We start from the raw sequence: 25,326 nt of genomic DNA, 5'->3' as shown, positions 1-25,326 counted from the left end.
ATTTGCCAAATTCAAATATTGACGACATAACAGAAAAAAATGAGCGTTCATTTGGAGCGCGTTCAAACACAGCTACTCCATCAGCCAAAGCAGTACTTATTGATGTTTTCAAACACATTGATTAACTGCTGTAAATTGAAAATCTATGGCATCTATATAGACTATAGAGACGTACACACAGCGCGTTATCAGGCGGTGCAGCTGTATTGAATTAGCCATATTGTGGTGTGTGTGGGTATCTGTGTGTGTGTGTGGGTAGAGCCTCCGGGCCACAGTCCATTAGAAATGCACTATTAGGCGAATAGACAGAGGAGAGTTGTCCCAGTTACAGAGCAGGACCCGGCAGGGAGCATTGACAGAGGCGGGTACAGCTGAAGCACGGAACGGGTCGATACCAGCACATCGCGGGACCTTTTCTGCCCGGGGCACGACACCACACATATGCAGTCTATATCACTTTTGTATCGCCACATTATGAACTTCAGCAGGAGAGAGTGCAGCCGCTGTGCAATTAACCGAATTTGAATGGAGCTGTGCTTAAGTCTATGGTCAATTGCAGTAATCGCAGCAGCGCTTTTTTCAGTCAGCTCTGTAGCGGTCTGTGTTAGGGTGACTCATAAAATCTGTCACTAGACTCCAAATGAAAAATGGCTCTTGGTCGAATTCTGGCTGATTTATAGTCATGCTTATTAAAGCCGTTCGTGTCCGTTTAATTAATTGATAAACCCAGCAGCTGAATGGGTGGTTAGTCTGGTTAGCATGGTGCCTTTACTTTCCATCACGGAGTACTTGGGATAGGCAAATCTAGTGGTGGTCAAATTAAAGTAGACACTCCTGTTCAAATATTACTCCCATGCAAGTAAAAGTTGCAAATTATGACGTTAAAGTACTGTGTTTTCTGTCAAATATACTTAGGTATTCAAAAGTACCAAGTACAAACCTGTTGAAATAAGCGCGCAAAAACACGAAGATCGCACCTGAATTCTTATGCGAACGGCAGCAAACCTTCTCCCTTGTTGTCAGTCGGTGTCTATGACAGTACATCTGAACACCACTACATGGACTCAAATGGTAAATGGACTCAACTTATATAGTGCTTTTCTACCTCGTTAGGCACTCAAAGCACTTCACAACAAGAAACCAGATACACCATAGTACGCAGAGATTAGGGGGCGAGGTGGCTGAACTGTCTTGCTCAAGGACACGTTAACAGTGGCCACCTTAAGGACGCGGGATTCGCACCCCTGACTTTGAGATGACCCGCTCCACTAACTGTCGCCCTGATTTCACAGATTTTGTTGCTGATTTGAACAGTGCAAGCTCGGAGCGTCGTCACTGCTTTCTCTTTCTCCACACTCGTCTCTTTCTCCACACTCGTCTCTTTCTCCACACTCGTCTCTGCAGATTAAAAGAGCTTCTGTAGCGGCTGATTGGAAACACTACCGCAGCTCTGATCTGACTCTTGGCTGCGGTCAGTCCCGTCCTGATGGATCACTGTGCTGCCTGCCATATCAAACTCCCTCCTGGAGCGCAGGGACTGAATTTTAATTCATGTACAGGATTTCTGAACACAGCCAACATCCGGACGTCCAAGGCATTGTTTCCAGGAACAAGCAATCAGAGTAAACCATCACAAAGGATACAATTTCGTCACCGCAGTTGAGTGAATAAGTGATAAAAAGCTATTTGGAAAGTAATAATATCGGGTTCCCACCCTGGTCACAGTTCAGATCAGATTGAGCAGGTTAATGGATCGTCCTTTACACCTCAGCAAGCTCCGTGTTTAATTACTTTTTCCTGCTGCAACCTTTAACCAGAATACATTATTTTATGTATTCCTACATGAGTGCAGTACATGTCATGTATTAAAAGCTCGTTTTAGACCAGCGGTTCCCAAACTGTGGTCGGACCAAGGACAAAGTGAGGGTCAATGGATTTAACTTTATTGTCCCGGTGAAATTCATGCTAGCAATTTGACGGGGTTTATGGAGCCAGCTAGTTTATTTGGAATATAGAAAAAGAAAAACTAGGACGATGTTGCGTATTTTAAGGCAACCACGGTGAGGTCAGAATAAGTTCAATTCAATAACTTAAAGAGGGGCACAAAGGTTCTAATGGAAAGCCCGTTATTGCTCGGAACCTCCGGAGCCTGCCCCCATTTCCTATTAGGTTTCAGCAGTTAATAGCACTGCTACATCCATGTGTTTTTTACAGACTGTGGGGGACCTCAGAGGCACCGCAGGGGGGCTAGACCAAAGGTTGACCACACATCATTCCCAAAGAAAATAAGTTGGGTTTGACATTCATTTTATGTTCAGTTGTTTAATAGGGATCAGTGTTTAGCCTAATTATCCCATCAAGTAAAAATTTGAAAAACATGTAAAACCTATATGCACTTAAAAAAGTAAATCATTTTGAACAACACTGGAAAGCTGCCGGTCCATACCTCAGCCATACTACAATGCCCTTATGAGGTCATTTGACACACCATTGCTCACTTTCTTTCACATTATGCAGTATCAGGTTGGGACTGGAGTGATATCTGACCTGAACATGGGCCAAATCGCGGTCCGAAAATTGACATCCGCTGAATAAAAAAAGCTGTAGCTGGTCAGCAGGTTAAAAATTATTCAGGAAGTCATAATTTCATGTTCCCACCCTGGTCACAGGTCAGTAACTAGCATTAAGAAACAGTCACATGCCTTGAACAGGTTAATGGCTCTGTCTTTCACACCTCAGCTCTCCTCAGTTCATAAAGCTGGCCACTCAATTACCAAACTACATTGATGGATTGATAAAAAAAAAATGGCTTGCCCTTTGCCCTCTCCTCGTGACAGAGTGTTTTTTAATTTATTTCCACTGACTTAGCAGATTCTTGTTTTGCCACTTATCTCCAGGCAACGTCTCTTTTGTCTTTGTGCCTCTTATCAGCCTGATCAGACTCTGGGGAGGCTGAAACTCAAGAGCAATTCCATTCAACACTTTCAAGCCACCGACCTCCAATCACTGACGAACAACAAGTAATGCTTTTCAAAATGGCCGCCTGTCCTTGGGTTGTCTACGCGGCAATCGAGTGAATAATAGAGTGAAACACGAGCAGGCGGGACAGTAAATTTCAGACGAATTGTTAGCTTAGTGAAAGACAAAAAAAATGTTGATAGATGAAAATATAAACGTTTAATGAATGAAACTTGCAAATAGAGGAGACTGAAAATGTTGAAGTTTGAAATAGGAGAGAAAGGAAGACATTTTAAAAGTAAACGATCAACCTTCCTTGCTGATTGAACTTGACATGGCCGGTTCACAGGAATGCTCGTTCCATTGGTCAAAGTGATGGCGACGGCTTTTCTGACTTTAGGAATAAAATCTAATTATTTCATATTTTTTTTCACTCAAAGTTGGCTGTAAATACTGCTGCTAGCCCGCAATTAGCTTTGCCCATTAGCAGGGCTGGACTGGCAGAAAAAATCGGCCCGGGACTTTTGGGTCAAGACCGGCCCGCCAAAAACAAAACAAAAAAACAGTCATATTCAATGCAATAGTCGAGGTGAGGAGCAAAACAATAAACCCTTGGCTTGAACTAGAACAGTATAAGCTACAAATCGAGGACAATAGTTGCCGAATTCAAGCTAACACCTCAGAGACTCAACACTTTAATCTTGTCATTTACAACTTGAAGGAACTTTTGTAAAATTACTTAACAATCTTAAAATGTGTGTTCCGTTAATGAAGATCCTCTCACGACTGCAACACAAATAAACTTCTCAAAAGTAAACCAACCAAATTATCGCACTGTAGATTCAAGATTAAATGGTAGAACTCACCACGGAGCTATGGAGGTGTGGAGTGAAGATAGAAGTCCCAAAAAGGCCAAACATTGTAAATCCTTTCAATGGAAACTAGAAGATTTACAAACTGCACTGACGACGAGGGGCAAGACAGAGTCACCTGACAACTCCCAGCATGCACTTCTTTGCAAACATTTGTCTAAATGTACAAAAAATAGAGGTCTAAGGTTTCGTGGGTCCTGGAGGGAGTTACAATAAACTATTTCCTCTTATATTCGCAATGTGAGGGGCATGAGTGTTGTGTCTGAGAGGCCCATAGCTCATTATACGAGATTATCTGGGAACTATGACTCAAGAAAGCGCCACTAGAGGGGTATAAACGGCGTCACACCCCTCTAGTGGAAGAGTCGTATAATTGCATAAATGTAATGATAGAGATTCTGAAGGCCACTCCCGTTAATTGTGGGCCGGTGTAAGGTATTATGGGCCTTATTTCGGTGTGATTGGCCCATCCGGCCCGAAAGTGCGTCGGCCCACCGGGAAAACTCCCGAATCTCCCGATGACCAGCCCTGCCCATTAGCCTGTTAGCTTCTGGCCAGAGACACCAGGGGGAGATGAATCATCCCATTAACACTTGTATTACCCCCAGAGGAACTACGGAAATTATTTATTAAGGTAAACAAGTTACTTACTACTGCTTTAAGGGTATTCCTAATTTTTATATCGAGCTTTCTTTAGAGATATCCGAATTTTTACGTAATTATATGTTTTGTCAGTCCGATTAAATTAACACTCAAACATAAAACATGAGTCTTGGGTCTACTTTTTGCTTCTTCTTGAGGACCATTATGTTAAAGGGGCACTGCATAAAATGTTGGATTGTACAATACAAAACATACTCAAAATCACCACCCATTCTTTGGGTAATCAAAGAATGGATTTGGATGAGGACCTAACCTATTGAAATCTTTTATGTGTTTGGCTGCCTTTAGTTAACATCGCCATGGAGACGAGCTGGAGACGCCCTGGTTCCCAGTAAAGCTACAAATCAGGTCAAGCAGTTCATGAGCCGCCCGCAGCAAAGTCAAAGTCATTTTTTGGGTATTTTTCAATGATCTGAACTGTGCGTCGCCTCAGTCTCGTAACACATTATGACAACAAAAAAGATATTGTGGTCTTCTTGCCTTGGCCAAGGGAAAAGGTTATTAAAAGTAATGCTGTATGTGTATGCTTCTTTGTGCAGCCGTTGAGTGAGCGCAGTACTGTCTTACAGTCTGAGTACAAGAGAAGAAATCAAAGATATCTTTTGTTTGAGGAGCTCTGGGTCACAAAACTTTCCCCTCATTCTCTCACTCTCTCAGCAGGACAAATCTGAAAATAGACATCATTCCGGATGAAACTGCCTGGTGCACAGAAGCAACAAACAGGGATATAAACTCTGACACAGAATCCAGTTTCTGCTGTGTAGACCATTTACTGGTCTAGTTGCCTTTCTACATGCCACTGAACTGATAACTCTATGCAATAGAGTCTCTGGCTCTCAAACTGTCCACACCATGTACAACCTCAGTAAAATATTTGACCTTCCAAGTACCATTGGGCCTGGATCAAGTTCAAATGATAAGAAAATAAATCACAATCCAAACAAACTTCATGTTTGTCAAAAGAACAAAAAAACTAGACCAAAAGCGGTTTCAAAAAGCCTTAAAAACTGTGCTCTAATATAGACAACGGTTAAACAACTGCATCAACAAGGATCAGAAACCCCCGTCCGCTCTCTCTTTGAGCACACTGGCCTGAAAGACAAAGCTTTGAATGAAAGCACATTATTGAATTAATCTCTAACAGCTAGAGATCAGAGCGGAAATGGCAGAGAGCTGCAAACACACAGAGGCGCCAACAATAATATATAACATCCAAGAAAAGTACTCCATAAACAGCACTTAACTGGATCAACAAATGACATGTGCAGATTGGTGCAATCGGAAAAGACTAATTAGAAAAATCCGAGACACAAAGCGATTCATAAAGGAAGTCCGCTCTATTTCTCACTCAAAAGAATAGATTTCAGAAGAATAATTAGGAGAAAAGGTATATGATTGAGGCATAGATAGACTAAAAATAAAGCACAAGATCCCATGGCTAAAGATCACTAGGTTCAAACAAACAAGAACAGTTGTAGCGACTTTTCTGCGCTGGAGGAAACAGTGCTGAAGAGTTGTTGAAGCGCGGCGTATGCTGACTGCGCTGGCTTTAACGACCCCGTCTACTCTGTCTTATTTATATTTGCTTGCATAGACTATCTTCTCTGTATAGAAGCAACAGCAACACCGATGCATAATAAATATGTTGACTTTAAGTGTTGAGAATTGTGAGGAATTGCAGTTTTATAAATAAGCTTTGAAATGATGGTTTAAGTTCAAAAGCAGTTCAAAACTGCTCGGAAAACCATAAGAAAACTCTTCTTAAATGGGCTGAACTTGTGATGTGGACTCGGTTTAAGACAATAGTGACTCGTCTGTGGAGGCAGAAGCCCAGTCTTGCATACAGGGCACCAAATTGGCGAAGGGCTGACCCCTGTCTGGTGCTGCTGTGGTTCCCACATTTTTAGGAGCCCTTAAAGGTGCGTTATGTAACTTTTTATGTGGAAAAAAAAAGTTGATATTTGTGCGTATTTGACCTTGTAGTGACCCAGTGGCTGTATGAGTGGTCAGCTTGACGCCTTAACTTTCGATCACAGTGGTCTCTAAGACGCTCCTGGATCAATTATTTGGAAGGTTTCCACTGCTGCTGGAGCCTCTCACCAGAAAACCTACAAAACAAATGATCCTGGAGAGTAGTTGTAGAGACCACTGTGATGGAAAGTAACGGCACCATGCTGACCACTCAGAGTCAGTGAGCCACTACAAGGTCAAATACGCACAAATATAAACTGTTTTTTTTTTCCATCAAAAAGCTACATATTGCACCTTTAAGTCGTTTACTTATAATGCGAGTACACCCTGTCTTGAAGATCCTGCCAAACGGTTAGACTGAACTTTCCCTTTAGATGAATTTTGAAATACGACTTGGTTTCACCTGTTGTAAGGCGCAGAAAGTGGTTCATGTCATTGTTTGCGTCGACGTCTCTGCAACACACAGCAGTCCAAATGTGTGAAGGAGAGCGAGAGGGGCATGTTGTGACTGCTGCCGCTGCCCACCACCACCAACACCATGACTCACACTTCTGCATGTCACCACACTGCCCCAGATCTAATTGTTTTCTGTGTAATTCCGGGGCTAGTGCTTTGGCCGGGGACACATAATCAGATCACCCTCTTCTTCCCCTTTCACTATGCCCATAAATCTCCGCCTTGGTCTTCCTCTCGGCCTCCTGTCTCCTGGATGATTTGTCCTGGTCCGATCCTCCTCTGGTCCTGTCTCTGCATGATTTACTGCAATTCGCTTGATTAGGATAGAAAGGATGGGCAAATTGGAGCGTCCTTAGCTCATTCTAATGCCGAGGCAATTGAGCTCGACACGAACGAATGCAAATGTATTCTGGTGACAGTAGCCCTATAGAGATGTCCGTGTTCACAAGGTTTCACCGGGATTTTCCTTTTTTATGCTGATGGGGAAGAATTACTCCATCTGTGAAGCACTATTTTGAAAATCCATGACTACACACTATTGTTGTCATTCACACCAGGAGAATAAAATAAAAGTCATTTGATCTCACTTGTGCATTTAACAGTAACAGTAAGTAACACCTACAGAGAGTCAAGCTCTTATCAGAAATCTATAATATTATTGACTATACTGTTATTCAAAATCTATAGCCTATAGAACAATATTAAGGCAAGGCATGTTCAAGGCAACTCAATGTGCCAAACTCTTTGTATCTAATACATCAGCAAAATAATACCTGGCTCTGCCTTCTTCAGATTTTGTCACTGAAAACAGAGACGCTGTTGGACATTTTTATGCATAAAAGGTAACAAAACTCGCAATACTATATATTTTTTAACAAATAGCCTGCAATCTTTTTGAAAAGAGTCAAATCGATATTTAGATGTCACGTTTTCCCTATTTACCTGCAGGGCCACATCTGCCACATCACATCTGTGCTCGGTTTCCTCTGCCTACACATAGTTGAGCGGGTTGTCTTGTGATGGATCAGTGATTCAAATCCCACAGGTGCACACTGTCGTTGTGTCCTTAGGCAAGACACTTCGCCCACCTTGTCTCCGGCGTCTGTGCACACTGGTGTATGAGTGAGAGTGAATGGGTGACTGGTTTCTTGATGTAAAGAGTGCCTTTGAGTGCCTATAAATGTGACCATTTACCATTTCACTAAAACATCGTCTGTCGGGTCCCCTCTGGGCTCCTGACATGGAGATTAGGAATCTCAGTGGTATTTGCAGTAAACACATGTTGGATATGTGTAATGTAACATTTCACAATAATAGTTGTTTATTATGTTGTTTTTTATTCCCATTGCCAACATTGGTTTCTGTATCAGGGCAGGACTTGACTGTTTCTCATGCCAATTATCCTGACACCTTAAACCGTCTCCTGCTAAACTGGTCCATGCCCTGTTTGTCCTCTTGCCACGCGCCATGGCCCACAGCAGCCACGTTACGCACCAACAAAGCAACAAATATTCCATTCCCACCGTGTCTCTTCACCTTCTGACCCCGCGCCCCGCCATAAAGCAGAGCGGAGGCGCTGCACACTGTCGTAAGGATGGCGTCAAGGTCAAATAAGGGTAAATGAGCGCGCATTTCTTGCTAAAGGCGACAACACGTGTGGCTCAAGCGTTCGGGATCACCTATGGCTGCACATTATAATCCACAGCGTTTAACAGCCATACCTGGGCTTGAATCTGCGCGTAAAGGCTTCTGTCAGGTGCGCTGGTTTCAGAGTGTGGGTGACTCATTTTGCCGCTGCACGTGCTCGAGGTGCACAACAATAACAACATCCAAGAGAAATTACACAACTGCGCACCTGCGGAGACATCAAGTCATCTCCACAAACCAACATCTCTGTCTACAACTAACACAAAGTCTGACTGAATGTTTCAGAAACTGTCAGAGGTGATGTGAAACATTCTGTGCAGTTCAAACTGAGAGAACAAGGTGAACTCTGGAAGCTGCAGCCGCTCAGTGCAGTGGTCAGAGGTGCGCGCTGCCCCGGGCTTTACCCCGGGCTTTGCCCCGGGCTTTACCTGGTAGCTCAGGAGGCTGTCGGGCTCTTTGGACATGTTGTGGTGCTTCAGCTGCGGTCCGCGCGGTGAAGGTGAGGTGTCTTCGACTTCTGGCGACGGCGAAAGACGAGGCTCTGCCCTGGCACTAGAGGCTCTCTGCGGCTACTGTCCGGACAGACATGGTGGGAGTGAACATAACTGTGGATGGAGGGCACTGGCATGTGTGAACTGGAGCTGCTCTGCGCGCGCTCCTCCTGTCCTGCGGTGGAGCAGGATACAGAGCATCGCTGCTGCATCAGCCAATCAGGCGCGAACAGCCTGCGACGCAATGCTGCTCCCTCTCCCAGTGCTGGCCACGAGCTCCACAGATCCTACAGAGCCCTGTGCGCAGTGCCCGGTGGTTACAGTCATAAGAGTGCAGAGGGTCCACATGATCATTCTGATCGGATTCACACGGTGTCTCTACAGGCTCAACACCGCGTGGTCCACTGTCTGCATTTTGATATCAAACACAGCAGGCACTTAGTGGCATTACACAATGGGGCTAATACACCACGTTTAACCGTCAGCTTTAGTTGGTGAGAGGTTACATGAGCTTTGCGCGCCATCTGGTGGAAGCATGACGCATGACAACATGTGATTTGAGTCTGAAGATGGACCAAACCAAAGTTTCTGAAAGTGGGAAAAAAAGACTTGGACCAACACGATCAAAATAAAACAGTGTATCGTTGACACAACGGTGTTGCTGCACAATGGAGGAAGGCGGAGTTGGAGATCAGTGACTTTGAGGGGAAGGGACACATGTAGGCTAAGTGAAAGGTTGCAGGGAAGGGGGAGAGTTCAGCCTCTCAGCTGCTGCAGCAGCTGCTCCATGGGTTTGCTTCTAGGCTCGTGTCTTACTGCGCCTGCTGCGCGCGCTCATAGTGAGCGCCTCTGTCCTTTTCCCACGTGGGGGGATAAGCGCGACTTTCTCCGGCACATGCGCAGTTTGGACAGGCGCAGCTGACCGTTCACCTGCGCTCCTCGAGAAACCGGTCAGTCTCCATGACGACCGTAAACAGCCGAGCGGGTTGTCATGGGAACTGTGCGAGTGTCGTGAAGCGGCTGCAGAATCGGGCAGAGAGTCTTCTGGTGCGTATTTTATTTGAAACACCTTGAGCAACAGACGTGGGGCTTGAGACAGACGTGTCAAGACGTCTCAAGCCTCACGTGGGACGATCGCCTCTGTAAACCAGGCCATGGCAGGTCAAGTAATGTTTTCTTGCATGTTTGTCAGCCAGAGCAACCAGTTCCAGCGTCGTCCTGTCTGCAGCCATGTCTGCCTGTGCTGTGAGCCCAGACTGAGATGTCTTCAGACCCACTTAACTAACCTAATGGTTATGTAACGTTAAGTTAAACCAGTGACAGCGTGGGATCCTTTTGGACATGCAGGTAAAAGCTTGTCAAAGTGTTGGCTATATTTATGCGACTGGTTTTATTATTGTTATTATTATTAAGCTATTTATTTGCAATTCAGAATGACTTAGGCTCATTTCCCTCAGACTGTCCCTTTGAAGATTCCAATATGCAGCAGATGCCAGGTGTGTATGAACATCTAGTGCTTAAACCACTTCTTACAAAGTGCTTCTTGGGGAAATAAAGTTGTCTTCATATTTTGTTGTTTTGTTGTTAGTATTGCAGCCACCACTGCACCGCTCTGTTCCCTGTCTCCCTGCAATCAAACTGGACCGGATCAGGGCCGCCAAAGCTCTAGTGGAGAAGGCTGTCAGGGTGAGGAGACACTTTACACTGGTTCTCAACTCATTCAGTTTTTAGTCTTGATGAATGGCAGCCCAAATGAATATCACATTGCAGATTGTGCAAATGCAGGGATTTTATGCTCATATTTTCAAACACCAGTGTGCGCAGATAAGGTAGTGAAGTGCGCTGATCATGCCTTTAATGCCTTTCATGATACCCACATTGCATTGCATTACATTATTCATTCACTCTGCATACTGGTGCTGGTAGTATAATGCTGTAACAAAACCTCTCCAGGGGTGTGGCTGCCAATCTGTGCCAAGAACCACACCGACCAACTCTTTTCAGTGTCTTGCCAAAGTGTGCTCTGGTTGTTTAATAAAATAAGTCATTCACAACGATATTCATAACTTTTATTTCCATCTCTTTTAAAACCAGAATTTTCAAATCTTCAAAAGAAAAAAGATCATATATATCATTTGATAACAGCTCCGTCGTATTTCTCCATCTCTTTTGTTTCAGTTGCATAAAGTCTTTTCAGTGCAGGGCCCGTACCCAGTGATCCGGCAGGCCCTGCGGTCCAGGGGCTGGGTGGAGAAGCGCCAGCCCCGAGCGCTCCACAAGCCTCGCTGTCAGAGCCCGGGGGAGGAGGAGGCCGAGGATGGGGAGATCAGTCCGGATGCTGCTGGTAAATGGCAGTTATTATTTATCATGTGTAAGATCAATAGATGTATGAACAGGCAAATCATCTCTAAAGCCCCTTTAAGTTTCAGCGTTGAGTCAAGGAACCATTAAAACGATCTTGCCCTCATCTTGTTGCACTGCATTACTTAAAAATGTAGAAGGATTACCGCGCTTGTGTTTACCGGCTGTAACAGGAGTAGTACATACTTAAACAACCCTTTACCTGGTGATTGGATTATTAGCGTTCAGGGCAGATGTGGCTAGAGTAGCCACAATATTTACTCAAGTAAGAGTAACATTACTTCATCATTTTAAATAAGTTTACTCAAATGTAAGTGAAAAGTAGTGGCCCAAATATTTACTGAAATAAAAGTAAAAAAGTACTCTTGGAGAAAATGTGTGAGTGTGAGTAACTGAGCAAAAAAGTCAGATTTATTTTCGCCATAAATGGCTATGTGGAATTCATGATATTTCCAGAGAAAATTCCCAGAAAGAAGAAAAATTCTAAAACAAGACGATCTTCATCCATTTTGTAAAAATGAAGCATTTTGTAACTCACTCACAGTGGAAAGAGTAAAAAAGTACAGATGCTTCAGTATCATTTTACTGAAGTAGAAGTAAAAAGTACTGTATGATAGAATTACTCTAAAAAGTACAATTTCATCGGAAAGTCACTCAAGTACATATATATATATGTGTTCTTGACACATATATATATATATATATATATATATTTAATTATTTAACCCCTTAGTTTTTGCAGTAGAACATGGATGTTAGATAGCACACAATAACAAAAAGTCAAATGAACATGGTAAATTTAAAGAAAATCACCAAAATAACCAGATCCCCCATTATTTTACATGAGTTCTTGAGTAGAATTCACATTCAGAAAATGGCCGCCAAAGCTGGATGTTCCACCAGTTTACCGTGGCCCTGCAGGCTTTGTGCACAGAAATTCCTGTTGGCCAGTGTAGGGTAACGACAACTTCCTGTCAACAGGTTAATGTAAATTAAAATTAATATCAGATTGAAAAAAAAACGTCAAGGTGTATCATAAAGGTTTGTTAAGATGGCGGTGGCTCCAAATTCTCAGGTTAGCGATGCAACAAAATGTAAATAAGGTGGTGTTGTGAAGCCCTAGTGGAATCACCAGTGACCGGAGTGCTGACACACGTCACTTCACACATGTCTCACTTTATCTCCTTAGATGTGGCGGAGGAAGACGAGAAAGAGGAGAGCCGTGATGACATGACCGACCTCATGGTGAGTCTCTCCAACCCGACACCTCTGTGGTCATTATCTGACCACTGTCTCATTATGCCCACGGCTAATCCTTTCCTTTGTGTGCGAACTTGTAATTTTGTAGTCCCGTATGGTGCGCAACGAAACCATCTTCTTCTACTGGACCACGCGGAGGGACACCATCGACTGGCACTCGCTGCGGAAAGACCAAATGACCAACCACTACGAAAACGCTGCCACTTTTACCACTAAGGTTGTTTCAAGATTCCAGCATATGACAATGGCCCTCTCTCAGATGGGTGTCTAGATTCCTTTATCAGTTGTTATTAAAAAAATCACTGCACTTCTCCAGCTCATCTCCAAGATAAATGTTCCACACTGTGTCTTTATTACGCTACTGGCCCATAGCGTGTTGTGACACTGTGACGACATCATCTGAAGCCCATCTACTTCTCGATTTGCACAGGTGGGGCTGTGTGTGAACCTGAGGAACCTGCAGTGGTATGATTCAGCCGATCCAGACACCTTCTTTCCCCGGTGCTACGTACTGGGAGCAGAGGACGAGAAGCATGCATTCATAGGTCTGTGGACAACCTTTTTGCCATACCACTACCACCACAGAAATATCATTTTGATCTCAGCAAACTGAATGACATGATAAGATATGACAAATGCTGCTTTCATGGTCGTACAGAGGACTTCAGGAGGACGGCCTGCACCAGTCTGCTGCAGTATGTGGTGGAGACTCAGGATAAAGAGGCGGCCCAAGCAGACAAACAACAGAGCCGTTACAGTGGGTACAATCCAAACTATTATACACTAACAATAGCATTTTTAAACCAACCATTATGTTATATATATATAATACCTGTGATGTGTCAGTAATATTCGATAATTCTCGAAGCCCGAACTGTCTTTTTGTATCAAACCTTGACATGTTTCGGCTGCCCTCTGCTTGATTCCTCAGAAGTGTTTTGTGATGTCGTTGTGATGTCTGGTCAGCTGCTTTAGTACCAGGACAATGCTCCATCTGCAGTTTGCCATCTTTAAAACTCTATCCCAGGTGTGAGAAAGCTGCATGCTCCCTCTCCCCGGTTTACAGTCCCAAGTGGGATACAGTATTTCCAGATCTCAATGGCTTTCTGCTCCGTTGGTTGTACTCACTCAAGTGGCAGGCTTTAGCCGACTTCAGAGGAGCTAATAAGTCTAATTGGACCCCTGTGATGTGTCTTTTAGAGTCAGGGAGCAGAAAACGGTGCAGCGTTGAGTCTGGGATCATCGAGACCGCGCTCCGTGTGTGCCAAGAGTTCCTCATCGACTTGGATCACGGTGACATCGACCGCATTGCGCAGACCCCTCCGTCCGCAGAGGAGCAGCAATGGGCCGGCTTTCTACAGGAATTCTACCTGGTCGTTCAGTGGGTACTAAATCATCTGCACTTGTTTTTACTCAGAAGACTTACTGTTTTTTTTTGAAATATCAATGATTTTAAGTGAACAACGGGGGTTCATTGTTCCATTTGCTCTTGCGTTTCTCAAACTGCGGTACATGGGATGCTTCATGTGTGATCACACTTCTAGCCTTTGTTCTACTTAGACAAGTTTAAGTAAGTAAATAAATAAGTGCTTTATTTGTCATTGTACAACCGTAAAGCGAAATTGTGTTCACATGCTAGACCAATGTGGGCCAATCTGACCAGCATTGTTCGGGAGGTAGGGGAAACTGTTGTACCTGGAGGAAACCTGGCTGGCTGCCTTCAGAGCGTGGTGTCCTGCACTGGTCAGCTCCTTTCTCTTCCTCCTGAGCAGCTCCCTCCGCCCCACAACAGTCTCCCACCATCTTCTGGGAAGACCTCAGCAGTTAATCTATTTTATTCTCCAGTGATCGTCCATTAGCCAGAACAACAGTAGGGACAGGAGGCATGTGTGGCTTAGCTGCGAGTCTTGCCCGGATACCTCCTCGTTTGTCTCTTCCTTGCTTCCTTTAGCTCCTCTTGTGACGCCTCCACAGTGCTGCAGGTGTGGGGGCTCTAGGTGCTTCTTCAGTGTTTCAGAAGAAGAAATTTGTAGTTCTCAAATGTCTTTAGCTCTTGAGCTAGCTGTTTGTTTACTTGTAAAAAGCTGCTTTCTTCAGGACCAGTGTGGACTCTTTGCAGTAATAAAAAAATCAGCCGAACTCCACAAAAATACGGCACAGATGTACAAAAGTATTCAGGAAACAATGTGGAACACAGTAACCACAAATGCAGTTGGCAGGAAAAGGCAAAAAATGCAGCTGTATCAAGAGAGAGGGAAGTTGCAGCTTGTTTACGTTATGTTTTGTACTATTTATGATCATTGGTCACAGTTTAGTCTTATTTTAGACCAAATTTGACTATAGTCTCGTTAGATCAGGGTTAGTTCTAGTCAGAGAGAGGTTTTTTGTGTGTTGAGTTTGGGAGCCACTGCTTTAAACCCTCCTCCCCTCCTCTGCACAGTCATGGTGCTGAGATCAGAGGCGCTGACATGTTCGCGGAGCGCTGTCTGCAGATGTTGACAAAGCTCAGAGAGGTGTGTCCTCAATTCGACACCGACGGAGTCAACAACATCTGGATCATCAAGCCAGGGGCCAAGTCCAGGGGCCGAGGTCAGACCCACGTGAAACATAACACAGGAATATGAAGGGGGGGGGAGTTTATCTTTTATTATTTTCCTCCAGGCATTATTTGTATGAACCGTCTGGACGACATCATAGCCCTGGTGGATAAGGACAATGTGAGGGAGAATCGGTGGGTGGTGCAGAAGTACCTGGAGCGCCCCCTGCTGGTACATGACACAAAGTTTGATGTGCGCCAGTGGTTCCTGGTGACGGACTGGAACCCTCTGACTGTGTGGTTCTACAGGGAGTGTTACCTGCGCTTCTCCACCCAGCCCTACTCCACCAAGAACCTGCACAGGTCTCACAGGCACTCGACACATACAGCCTTCAACACGTGCTACTGTGGTGGTACATGGACTTTTAGACTTTACAGGGTCAGTGCATAGAATGTTTTTGGCACTTCCTGTTGGCCAGTAAGGGTAAAGACTCCTTCCTGTCAACATTTTATGATGAATGGAAAATAAAATAACTTGATAACGGTGATTATTATCATATTTCTTAAACATTTGCCTTGAAGTATAATTTATCCCCCACTTGGCTAACAGGTAGTGAGCCAAAAGCCAGAGCCTCTTCATTTTACTGCACTTCAAGTTGCTGGACAGATAGGTGGCTGTATTCAAGAGATACAGATAAAACAGGTCTTATAAGAAATGAATGAAGCCTCCATTGAGATATTACCCACATATCTGCAGTATAGCTAACCTAATACAAGTTTGCAATTCAACATTTTTAAAAAGTTTTCCAGAATGAATTGTAAAGAATTAAAAGCTGTTTTGCCTCTCCACCATGGAGCTTCCTCCCGTCTGACCTGCTACCTTTTTAAACCTTTTGCTCCTAATCTAACATTTTTGACTCACTAGGGATTGATCTGTCCCCCTTCATGATAGTTTATGTTTCTTACCTCAACTGCAACAAATGACAGGCAACAGTATAATACGAACTAATTGTTTTGTCCCTCAGCTCAGTCCACCTGTGCAACAACTCCATCCAGAAGCACTTCCAGCCCTCGAAGGACCGCAACCCAGCTCTGCCCGAGGACAACATGTGGTCGTGTGCCCAGTTTCGGAGCTTCCTCTCCGGGCAGGGCCGCGAGGGGCAGTGGGAGAGCGTGGTCGTCCCAGGGATGAAGCAGGCGGTGGTGAGGGCGCTGCAGACCGCCCAGGACTTAGTGGTACCACGAAGGTACGCCGCGTTGTGGAGATGAATGATTCTGGAAAATATCTGATCAGGATTTTTGAGTATTGCGATAGTGATTAGATGTGTGTGATGTCAATTGTCTTCTGTACCGATAACTGCTGCTTAAATGAATGAATTAACTAGAGCTTTGTGTGTGTGTGAGAAGGGCCAGTTTTGCCATCTACGGGGCGGACTTCATGCTGGGGTGGGATCTCAGGCCGTGGCTGCTGGAGATCAACTCCAGTCCCACCATGGCCTGCTCCACCGAGGTGACGGCGCGCCTCTGCCCCGCCGTGCAGCGAGACACGCTCAGAGTGGTGCTGGACCGACGAGCCAATCCCAATGCCTGTACAGGGGGCTTCCAGCTCATCTACAAACAGGTGAAGGAGATACTGGCTACTGGCAAAAGAAAAGTTTGAGGAAGCACTAACTCTGCTCTAATAAGCCTTATAAGTAATCAAATATTCAGAATACATTAAATCATTACTATGTTTATAGGAATAGGCCACTGTTTTTTCCTTACTGAGATATGTTCTTACCTTAGCTTTGACGAGTTCTTTAGGACCTGTCTGATCTTCCCCCGTGCCTTCAGTCACGTAAACACAGCGAGGCATCGTGGCATCCGCACAGTAAAGTGAAGATTACTGCACGGATTTCGAACTACTCCTGGTATTATTACGCCTTACAATATAGTTCCCCCTTTTATCCGCTTAGAAAATCCACATTGTTTAATTTTGTGTAATTATACTTTGTAGTGGAACACTTCACGTAACCATATTTAAATAGGGAAAACGTGGAAGAGCTTGGTAGCTTCTATCTTGACCTGTTTTGGAGCTATAGAGGAGAGAGGGAGAGGCTAAATGCTAACGCCGTCTGCGCTGTGTTTACGTGACTGAAGGCACGGGGGAAGATCAGACAGGTCCTAAAGAACTCGTCAAAGCTAAGGTAAGAACATATCTCAGTATGGAAAAACGGTGGTAAATGTAAATGGCGAATATTTCATGCTAATAGTAGTCAACTATTGTATGTTAAGTACAGCTGTCGTCTTAAACACGTTCTTCGTTGCAGTTTTGTTGATACCATTAAATACATTGTGTGAGATTTATAGATTACTAAAAAAAATAAAAAATAACTAGGAATAAGTATTATCTTTAGAAACATGGACAAAAACACATACTAAGTTAGCAGAACTTGAACAAAATCTAAGTAAATAAATCAGATAAATCCATGAATATGAATGAACACATCTTGTTTTTGGTGTTGATAATGCGTTTGTAATCGCAGCCTGCAGTGGAGGTCCCTCAGTACGTGGGGGTGAACCTGCTGATCGAAGGCGCTTCAATCAGAAAGCACAAATCTGTCCAGAAGCCTCCCGTGTGCGTCTCCGCCCCCGCCCCCGCCCCCTCTGATGCTGTCCCAGGCCCACCCTGTCCAGAGGAGGGGGACATTACCCACAAGCCCTCAGTGCAGAAGGCTCTCACGCTCGCATCCATCGCCCAAACCAACAAAGAGAACAGGACGGAGAAGCGGAGGCAGACTACGCTGTACACGGCCAAGAGCGGACAGGAAGTCAGGGCGGCAGCTAAGGTCGGGAAAACACTGCAATTAAAAAGAAATGTCCATCTGTACTTCGTGTTCTCTGGCCATTTGTGAGAATCAAATTTGTGTTTCAGAAAAGCCTGTTTGCCGCCCCCATAATTAACACCTAAATGATATCAATGAGGCCAATTGTCAGACCCTGATCATTGTATTTTGTTTCCTTTTTTAATAAGTATTATTATTTTGAGTAGACCATGACAAGTTTATAATCTTTCATTTGGTCCCAGGACTCAAAAGAGCGATATTAAGCTCATGGCCCTATCTTCTGTCTGGAGCAACAACAGCATTGGTCCAGACGAGGCTGTAATGTAGCATGCGCTCAAGTGCTGCGCCAGTACCTGCAGTCAGTAGCAAGAGGGCGTCGCTCAGAAAAAAGTGGCTGCTGCTTCTCCTTCACAGCCTCCTCACCTCTTCCTCCCTCATCACCCTTTACATCGCGCTGCCTCATGTGCTTGATTCAGCATTCAAGCCAAATTCTTTTTAAGCTCTCTCATGACAAACTACAAACTTGTACTGCGAGTTAAACACTGTCCGTGTCCCGAGAGGAAGAGAATATACGGCTGGCTTGGTTCAAAATATGTTGAGATGAGGAGGATTTTTTGTTTGTTTGTTTTATGCAAAATACAACTAACAAGTGCAGAGACGCAAAATGAGATGATGTGGATTATAAAGACAAATACATTATTGGGTCTATTGTATTTATTTTTTCAAACATTAGGCATTTGATCTGCCATAGAAAGTGAAAAACAATTACCATGATTTTGAATTATGATCATATTGACTATTTTGGCGGCTACATTTGACTTTTCTGAAAGAACGAGACCGTAGAGTTTAAATATTTTTTGAACTGTCTTCTTTTCCAGCTCCCATCCTCTGCGTTCAAGTCCCGCCACGGTATCCCCCCCGAGCTGCCTCTCGTAGCTCACACCGAACCCCACAGGAAGGCTCGCCGTCTGGGCCACAGCACAACCACAGCCCCCCTGGTCCCGCGGAGCCTGTCCTTCTCCTTCAACCCCCCCGCTGTGTCCCAAACCAGGACGAACACAAACTTCAGCGCCTCCCACCGCTTCACTCTGCCCCATACGGCTCTGGACGCGCAGTGCCGGATATGTCCCGGCCTTCCCCTTCAAAAACTCCTGCCGTCTATTGAAGTTTTCAGCCTAAGGACCAACGTCATAGCCAGGACAGTTCCCAGTCGAAAGCCAACTTTTCACTCCATTCATTCGAGCGCTCAGAGGAAACAGTTACTTCTGCTTCAAAGTGAACCCAAATTGTGAGCAGGACTGAAGAGGCTTGTTGCTGTTCAGTATGAGCAAAATCCACGACCTGCCATCACAGCAAATCACCCACTTCCCAGTGTGTAGTAACTGGAACGCTTGTCAGATGCCATTCTCGAGCCTGACACAAGCTTTTTAAACTTACTATGAGCCTCGAAGAAAACAGACACCTCTGGTAGAGTGTAGGCAACTTCCTGTCCACATTTAAAGGTAAACTGGAAATAAAATAAGCTTTTGAGGACTTGAATACCTTTCTTTACACTTTCATTTTAGGAGATTTGTCATGTATTAATTGTATTGTTGATCAGTGGCAGATTACAAGATGAAATGGGTTACACTGCACGACCAACAAAAGCCGTAAACATTAAGATCCTCCCTAAATGAGGTGAGTTGTAGGTCACCTGTTCTCCCAAACCCCTGCTGTAGTGTATGTATATCCACCAGCAGATGGCGTCATGGTTCCTTTTATTTACATATTTTCTCCCAACAAAATATTTCTTTGCCGATTTCTACAACTTACAAGCAAAAAAATACTTTTGCAATTAGACGTCAATGAACAGATACTGCTATTTGGTTAGGACGCGGAGCATGCGCTTTGTACGCAAACGATTGTCCTTTTAGCCAAAATAACAAGTGGCCTCAGGCTCTGTGTGTGTGTAAGCACTAGGTGCCAAAACACAAATTAGCCACTGCCTAAAAATACATCAGTGTTCTCACCAACGGCTGCTACTTCCACAACTACACCAGATGTACACACTTTCTTGTCACCACAGTTTCATCATTAAAACTTACTGTGAAGTGAAAAGTAGCCATCCAAATCATCTGGGAAGTATTTTGGGAATAGTATTACTGAGAATTACAGAGAAAGACATTACAGCTCAAGTACATGTACTTGAGTAAAAGTAACCGAGGACTACCTGATCTTGAGCTAAGATCTTAGCTCCCTAGAGCAGGGGTTCACAAACTTTTTGGGGGCTGGGACCCCAAAAGTTTACACGTAAACAACTCGGGACCCCATTACATAAAGTTACTGCCTCTTTTGCTACTTTAAAAAAATATTTTTGAAAATAGAGTTCATATGTATGTACTGTTTTTTTATTTCACACATTTCATAAATGATATGCCGTTTCACACAAAAAATATGTCCTAAAAACAGTTGCATTTTTCTTTTTATTTCACCCCCGAGGGGTCCTGACCTCCACTTTAAGAACCACTCCCGAGAGCACCCATCTGGAGGATTGCCTATTATGCATGTTTTAGCTCCAGACCATAGTGCAAACCACCCAAACTTCACACAGAAAAGCTGCCACACAATTTGGTTATTTAAGGTAGGAGAGACTGCAAACCACTGCTGGTCAAAGCACTTTTACTGTGCTGTGTCATTTTGAAATATTCTGTTTCGGCCCATAGAGATTAAACCCATTTGTGCTGACCTGGCTCATGTGGAGTCAGATTATTACAGATTAAAGCAGATTACCTCACACTGTTGCTAATAACTGGAATTTGACAACGGTTCACAATCTGCTAAAGTTGTCAGAAACTTTACAGTATCATTCCATACGTATTGTTATGCAAATATAAAGCAATTCATACATTTCTTGAATAAAATTAGAATGACATCTAATTTACTTCTAATTCTGGTATTTTTACTTAAAAGATACACAACTGTGGAGTAAAAAAGACTATTTACTGCTGCTCCTCTTTCTACTAATACTACAAAGATGACGACAGGGTTTATACAGGTAGCAGGAAGTCAAATGTTCTGCTTCTTTGCCCAAATACTATTTAACGCCACAAACAAAAAAAAGGGGGGAAATGTTGTTATCAAGAAGCAAATTAGACACAATGGGAAATTGATGAGGAAAACATAGGGCAAAATTTCAGCCAAAACTGGAGCTGAATGTGTTTTAGACCAGAACCTTTGGATTTTTGATAAATCTATTCAAGAAAAATAGTTCAGAAATGGCTTTACTTTACACAAAGTTTATATTAATGCTAGTTTTAATCCAATTAAATGCTTTTTAATGACATATAAGGCTTTCATTTTGGCTCAATTGATTTTATGACTTTAATGCCCTAGACTACCGCTGGACAACAAATTAAACTGACTTTTTATTGTGCAATTAAAAGTAAAAAGAAGTGTGTGTGGTTAAATAAAAATAGTAAGTAAAAGTCTCGAGTAACTTACTGTTGTGTTCTCAAATAGTAATCAGACACTGAGCTCTTTTCCACGGGAAAAATAATACTTTATTAATACACTTATATTGTATATCAACATTTATAGTCAAAATACAGTATTTACATCATACATCTCTCAGGTAGGTCCCAAAATATAAAATCTTAAGTACCTCTTTCTATAGAAAACTAGTCCTCTGGTTAAACTTTGACATTCACGTCCTCCTCCTCGTCCAAACTGCAGTGTCCTCACAGTAATGTACAGAGGGAATAAAGAGAGCTTTATCTTCACCAGTAAAAGGCAACAGCAAATACAAACACCAGGTTTGATTTGAGATACGCAGGTCCAGCACAGTGCTACAGTATGCACACAAATATACAAGAAAACCCTCCGCTGTCCCTCCTACAGCTAACGTCTCTGTCCGTGAACAAGAACGGGTATCAAAAATAGAAATGTACAACGATGCTATGGACAGTAATTACATAAAACTGTTAACTTGTGTTCTGTTTCAGAATGCATTCATTGTGGTCAGGTGTTCTGTACACACGTGCAAGAAACACAGTGTGCCATAGAGATAGAAGAAGAGTGCCCAGTGTGATGGGAACTTTGGAGTCCGTGTCGCTGAAAACATTTGGTGCATGAAAAAAAAAAAAAAAAAAAAAAGTGGGGATGGCAAAAAAATAAAGACGCAAAACAAAAAAGTGTCTTCTGCAAAATTTCGAATCAGCAGCATCTTTAAAATGTCTTTCTCTACATTCATCCATAAGAGAGGAGGGCAGGTCCAGTTTATCGGATACATTTAGAAGAACATTCGGTTAAAGAGTGCATACAAAGTAGCCTGGCCAGCAAAACCCACTTCCATTTGAGAAAAACTTCGTCAAAGGTTGTAATAGTATATTTGTAGCTCATTGAGTTTTCAAAGTGAAGTGATGCTCTTCCAAATAACCTGTTTCCATCAACCAATCAAACCTCTTAAAGAGGCCTACTAAAATGGGGCAGGCTATTCTGGTACTAAGACATAGAGAGATGCTATATTTGTATCGCCTACTTTTTCCCAGACTGGTTGAAAATTGCACTTGTTTGGATTCCTTGAGATTAGAGGTGATATAAAGCAGAATAAAGTTAGGAAGGCTGGCCAGGCTAAATGAACTCTCAACATTAAAAAAAAAGCGTCTTGTTGTGGGACATAAAGTCTGAAATGGCTCAGTTTCTGGTTACGCGCCTCCCACTAATACTGTGTCATAACGTTCACGCGAATAGACTCGTCTTCTTCACTCTTTGGTTTCCTGGTTCAGAGGTGGCACTTGCTTGAGCGCCTGCAGCAGGGCGGGCGAGTCCATGGGGGAGTGGGAGGAGGAGATGGATGGGACGGGCGAGTCCCCCCTGGGTGGGCGTTCGGTGGGAGGCGTGTACAGCATGGGGATGTTGGCCCCGGGGTACCAGCACTTCTCCAGCATGGGGAGATAGGCTGCGGCGGACGGCGGGATGAGGTAGAAAGGCATGCAGAGCGGGTGAGGGGGGGGGCCGCCGTGGGTGGGGGAGACGCTGGAGTAGCTGCCGTAGCCGCTCGAGGACGACGACGACGACTCCCCGCAAGACACCTCATCCTCGGACGACTCCACTCTGGGGCGCTTGTGTCGAGGGACGTCTTCCTGCTTGATGGGGGAGCCCTGCCTGTCGCTCGAAGCCCGTTTCAGCTGGCCCTCTTGGCTGTAGTACTCGGGACGTCCCGCCTGACCCCTGGATTCGCCCTTCTCCAGCTCCCCGCCGTAGCCGCTGTCGGTGTCCGTGTCGCTGCCGCTCTGCTCCCCGCTCTGCGTGGCGTACGCCCTCTGGATCACAGAGACGCAGTTCTTCACGTAGCCCTCGCTGGTGGGCTTCGGGGGCGGACTCAGCCTCGGGTGGACCTCTCCTGGGGTTTGGGCCTGGCCGTGTGACGGGGCGTCTTCCGAACGCGGGGTGGAGGGAGTGCCGGGGCGGGCGGGCGGCTGGAGCACCTCCGTGGCGACCTTGTGGAGGTGGTTGATGACGTGGGACAGGCTGAAGTCCCGGTCGGTCTCGTGATTGGCGATGTACTGCAGGACCTCCTTGGCGCACATGTGGAACCCGGAGCGGAACATCTCCTCCGACTTCTCCTGGTTCACGACCGGCTGCTCTGTAACCGCAAAAGACAACTCGTTGAGCACACGGGACATTTGCATCATCTAATCCTGTTTGTGTGCTCCTTTAAAAGTGTGCACGCTCTCTCACCGATTTGCAGGCCATTCTGAAGGGCCAGGATTTTCTGCTGTTGCTGCTCTAGAACGGAGGAGAGGGCCTTGACGTGCTTCAGTGTCAACTCCAGGACAACAGCCTTCTCCAAGTGGCCCAGAGTCTATGGGGAAAACAAAACAAAACACATGCACATTAGTAAAAGGATCGAAATTTCAATGTAGAATCCTCATTTTTTTAGTAACTTTCAGACGGCTAAAGCAATCCAAAAACACATCCATTTGAAGAATTTGTAGAATTGCGCGCAGAATTGGCACAACCAGCCAACCTGCACATTTTCAAACATTTAATTCACGCTTGGATTTTCCTCCATTGAGCCGAGGAACGACCACGCCCCCCTTTTTTCCATTCATTGACTGCTCCCGCCGCTGACGCACAGGGCGCCCGAGCGCGCAACCTCGCCAGACAGCCACTCGGGGGCGCATGCCACTACACTAACCCACGTCTCCACACCGCACAGCAGCGCAGGCAAAGCGATCCTGTTCTCGCCGTTCAGGAGACACAGAGCGGAAAGAAACACTCACCGTGAGCTTCAGGTGCTCCGGCAGCAGGTCCTTCAGCTGCGCAATGCACTCGTTGATCCGATCGCGCCTCTTCTTCTCGATGAGTCTGTGGGGCAGCTTGTACGTGTCCTGGAGAAGGATGAGAAGAAGGAAACAACTGTTGAGTGCGTGAACCCGAGGTGGGAGAGTCCGGGCTGTTATGTCATCGCAGGAATTAGGTCAGCCATTTATGGAGCCGCGGGAGCGCACTTGCCAGCGGGACGGGCTAAGTCAACACGGGCTGCGCGTAATGCGTGAGAGAGAAATATCACAGTACTGACCTTGCTCTCCTCGCTCCTCTTCATGCCACGTCTCGGTTTGTACACGTACATGGGGTAATCCAGCCTACACACGCACACAAAAACAAACAAAACGACTGTTAAAATGGCACTTTTGTAGCGGCGCGCGCACGGGCAAACCGTTCAGTCCCGTGTCAGTGAGAGATCCGAACGTGCGGCTGACTTACCCCCCGTCTGACAGATCCGAGTGGTGCTTGGACACGGGCGGAGGATGTGGCTGCGAGCTCGCGATTCTCTCCATTTTCCCCGGCGGGTAATTCCAATCACGCGCTTCCAAAACTTGCAAAGAGAAAAGCGATCCCCCCAAAAGGAAAAGAGAGTCCAAAACCGGCTAAAACGCGCTCAGAAGTCCAACAGTTGTGAGGAAATATCTCATTATTGTCGGCAGGGCTCGTGGATTGGGGCAGTTTCTGCGAGTGAACGTGGAGAGTTGGCCCCGGCGCGTGTCGGGAGGGAGAGTGGGGAGAGACAGAGCGAGGAGTAAAATAAACCGAACCGACTCTGCGCTCAGCCTGACCTGCCTCTGTCACATGAGGCTCACGTGTTAAACGGCGCTGGAGCTCGGGCCGTCGCTCCGCCCCCCCGTCCCCCGGATCAGGGGCCCGATTGGTGGGAAGGGGTTCGGCGTAAGCGCGGGGGGCGGAGCGGAGCCGATCCCGTGTATCGCCATGCTGAAGTGTATGGAAACAAGAAGGGCGAGACAGAA

General features: G+C 45.0%; 3 protein-coding genes across 3 annotated transcripts in view; 1 reads left to right on the top strand and 2 right to left on the bottom strand.

The window, feature by feature from the left end:
* Positions 1 to 9,278, bottom strand: part of slc4a8 (solute carrier family 4 member 8) — a 46,893-nt gene extending 37,615 nt beyond the window's left edge. Inside the window, exon 1 of the mRNA XM_079578964.1 lies at positions 8,996 to 9,278. Coding sequence (XP_079435090.1) covers positions 8,996 to 9,031 — 36 coding nt within the window. The 5' untranslated portion in view covers positions 9,032 to 9,278. The remainder of the gene's footprint in view (positions 1 to 8,995) is intronic.
* Positions 9,279 to 10,518: 1,240 nt separating this feature from the next.
* ttll3 (tubulin tyrosine ligase-like family, member 3) lies at positions 10,519 to 19,380 on the top strand. Its single transcript, XM_079578832.1, has 14 exons — positions 10,519 to 10,554; positions 10,647 to 10,744; positions 11,237 to 11,402; positions 12,609 to 12,664; positions 12,768 to 12,896; positions 13,110 to 13,224; positions 13,338 to 13,436; positions 13,880 to 14,060; positions 15,120 to 15,268; positions 15,341 to 15,578; positions 16,241 to 16,462; positions 16,623 to 16,836; positions 17,741 to 18,043; positions 18,919 to 19,380. The coding sequence occupies exons 1-14, from the start codon at positions 10,539 to 10,541 to the stop codon at positions 19,330 to 19,332; spliced, it is 2,400 nt and encodes a 799-aa protein (XP_079434958.1). The 5' UTR covers positions 10,519 to 10,538; the 3' UTR covers positions 19,333 to 19,380.
* A 2,182-nt stretch (positions 19,381 to 21,562) lies between these two features.
* Positions 21,563 to 24,935, bottom strand: LOC306979656 (class E basic helix-loop-helix protein 40-like). The gene is made up of 5 exons (XM_079578694.1): positions 24,788 to 24,935; positions 24,603 to 24,666; positions 24,304 to 24,411; positions 23,759 to 23,882; positions 21,563 to 23,663 (listed from the first exon to the last, which is right to left on the bottom strand). The coding sequence occupies exons 1-5, from the start codon at positions 24,859 to 24,861 to the stop codon at positions 22,780 to 22,782; spliced, it is 1,254 nt and encodes a 417-aa protein (XP_079434820.1). The 5' UTR covers positions 24,862 to 24,935; the 3' UTR covers positions 21,563 to 22,779.
* Positions 24,936 to 25,326: the final 391 nt, after the last annotated feature.

The sequence above is a fragment of the Gobius niger genome, assembly GCF_951799975.1.
Source record: "Gobius niger genome assembly, chromosome: 20".
In the NCBI taxonomy this organism is placed as follows: domain Eukaryota; kingdom Metazoa; phylum Chordata; class Actinopteri; order Gobiiformes; family Gobiidae; genus Gobius; species Gobius niger.
The sequence above is the reverse complement of the archived record's forward strand: the minus strand, read 5'-3'. Positions and strand labels throughout refer to the sequence as shown.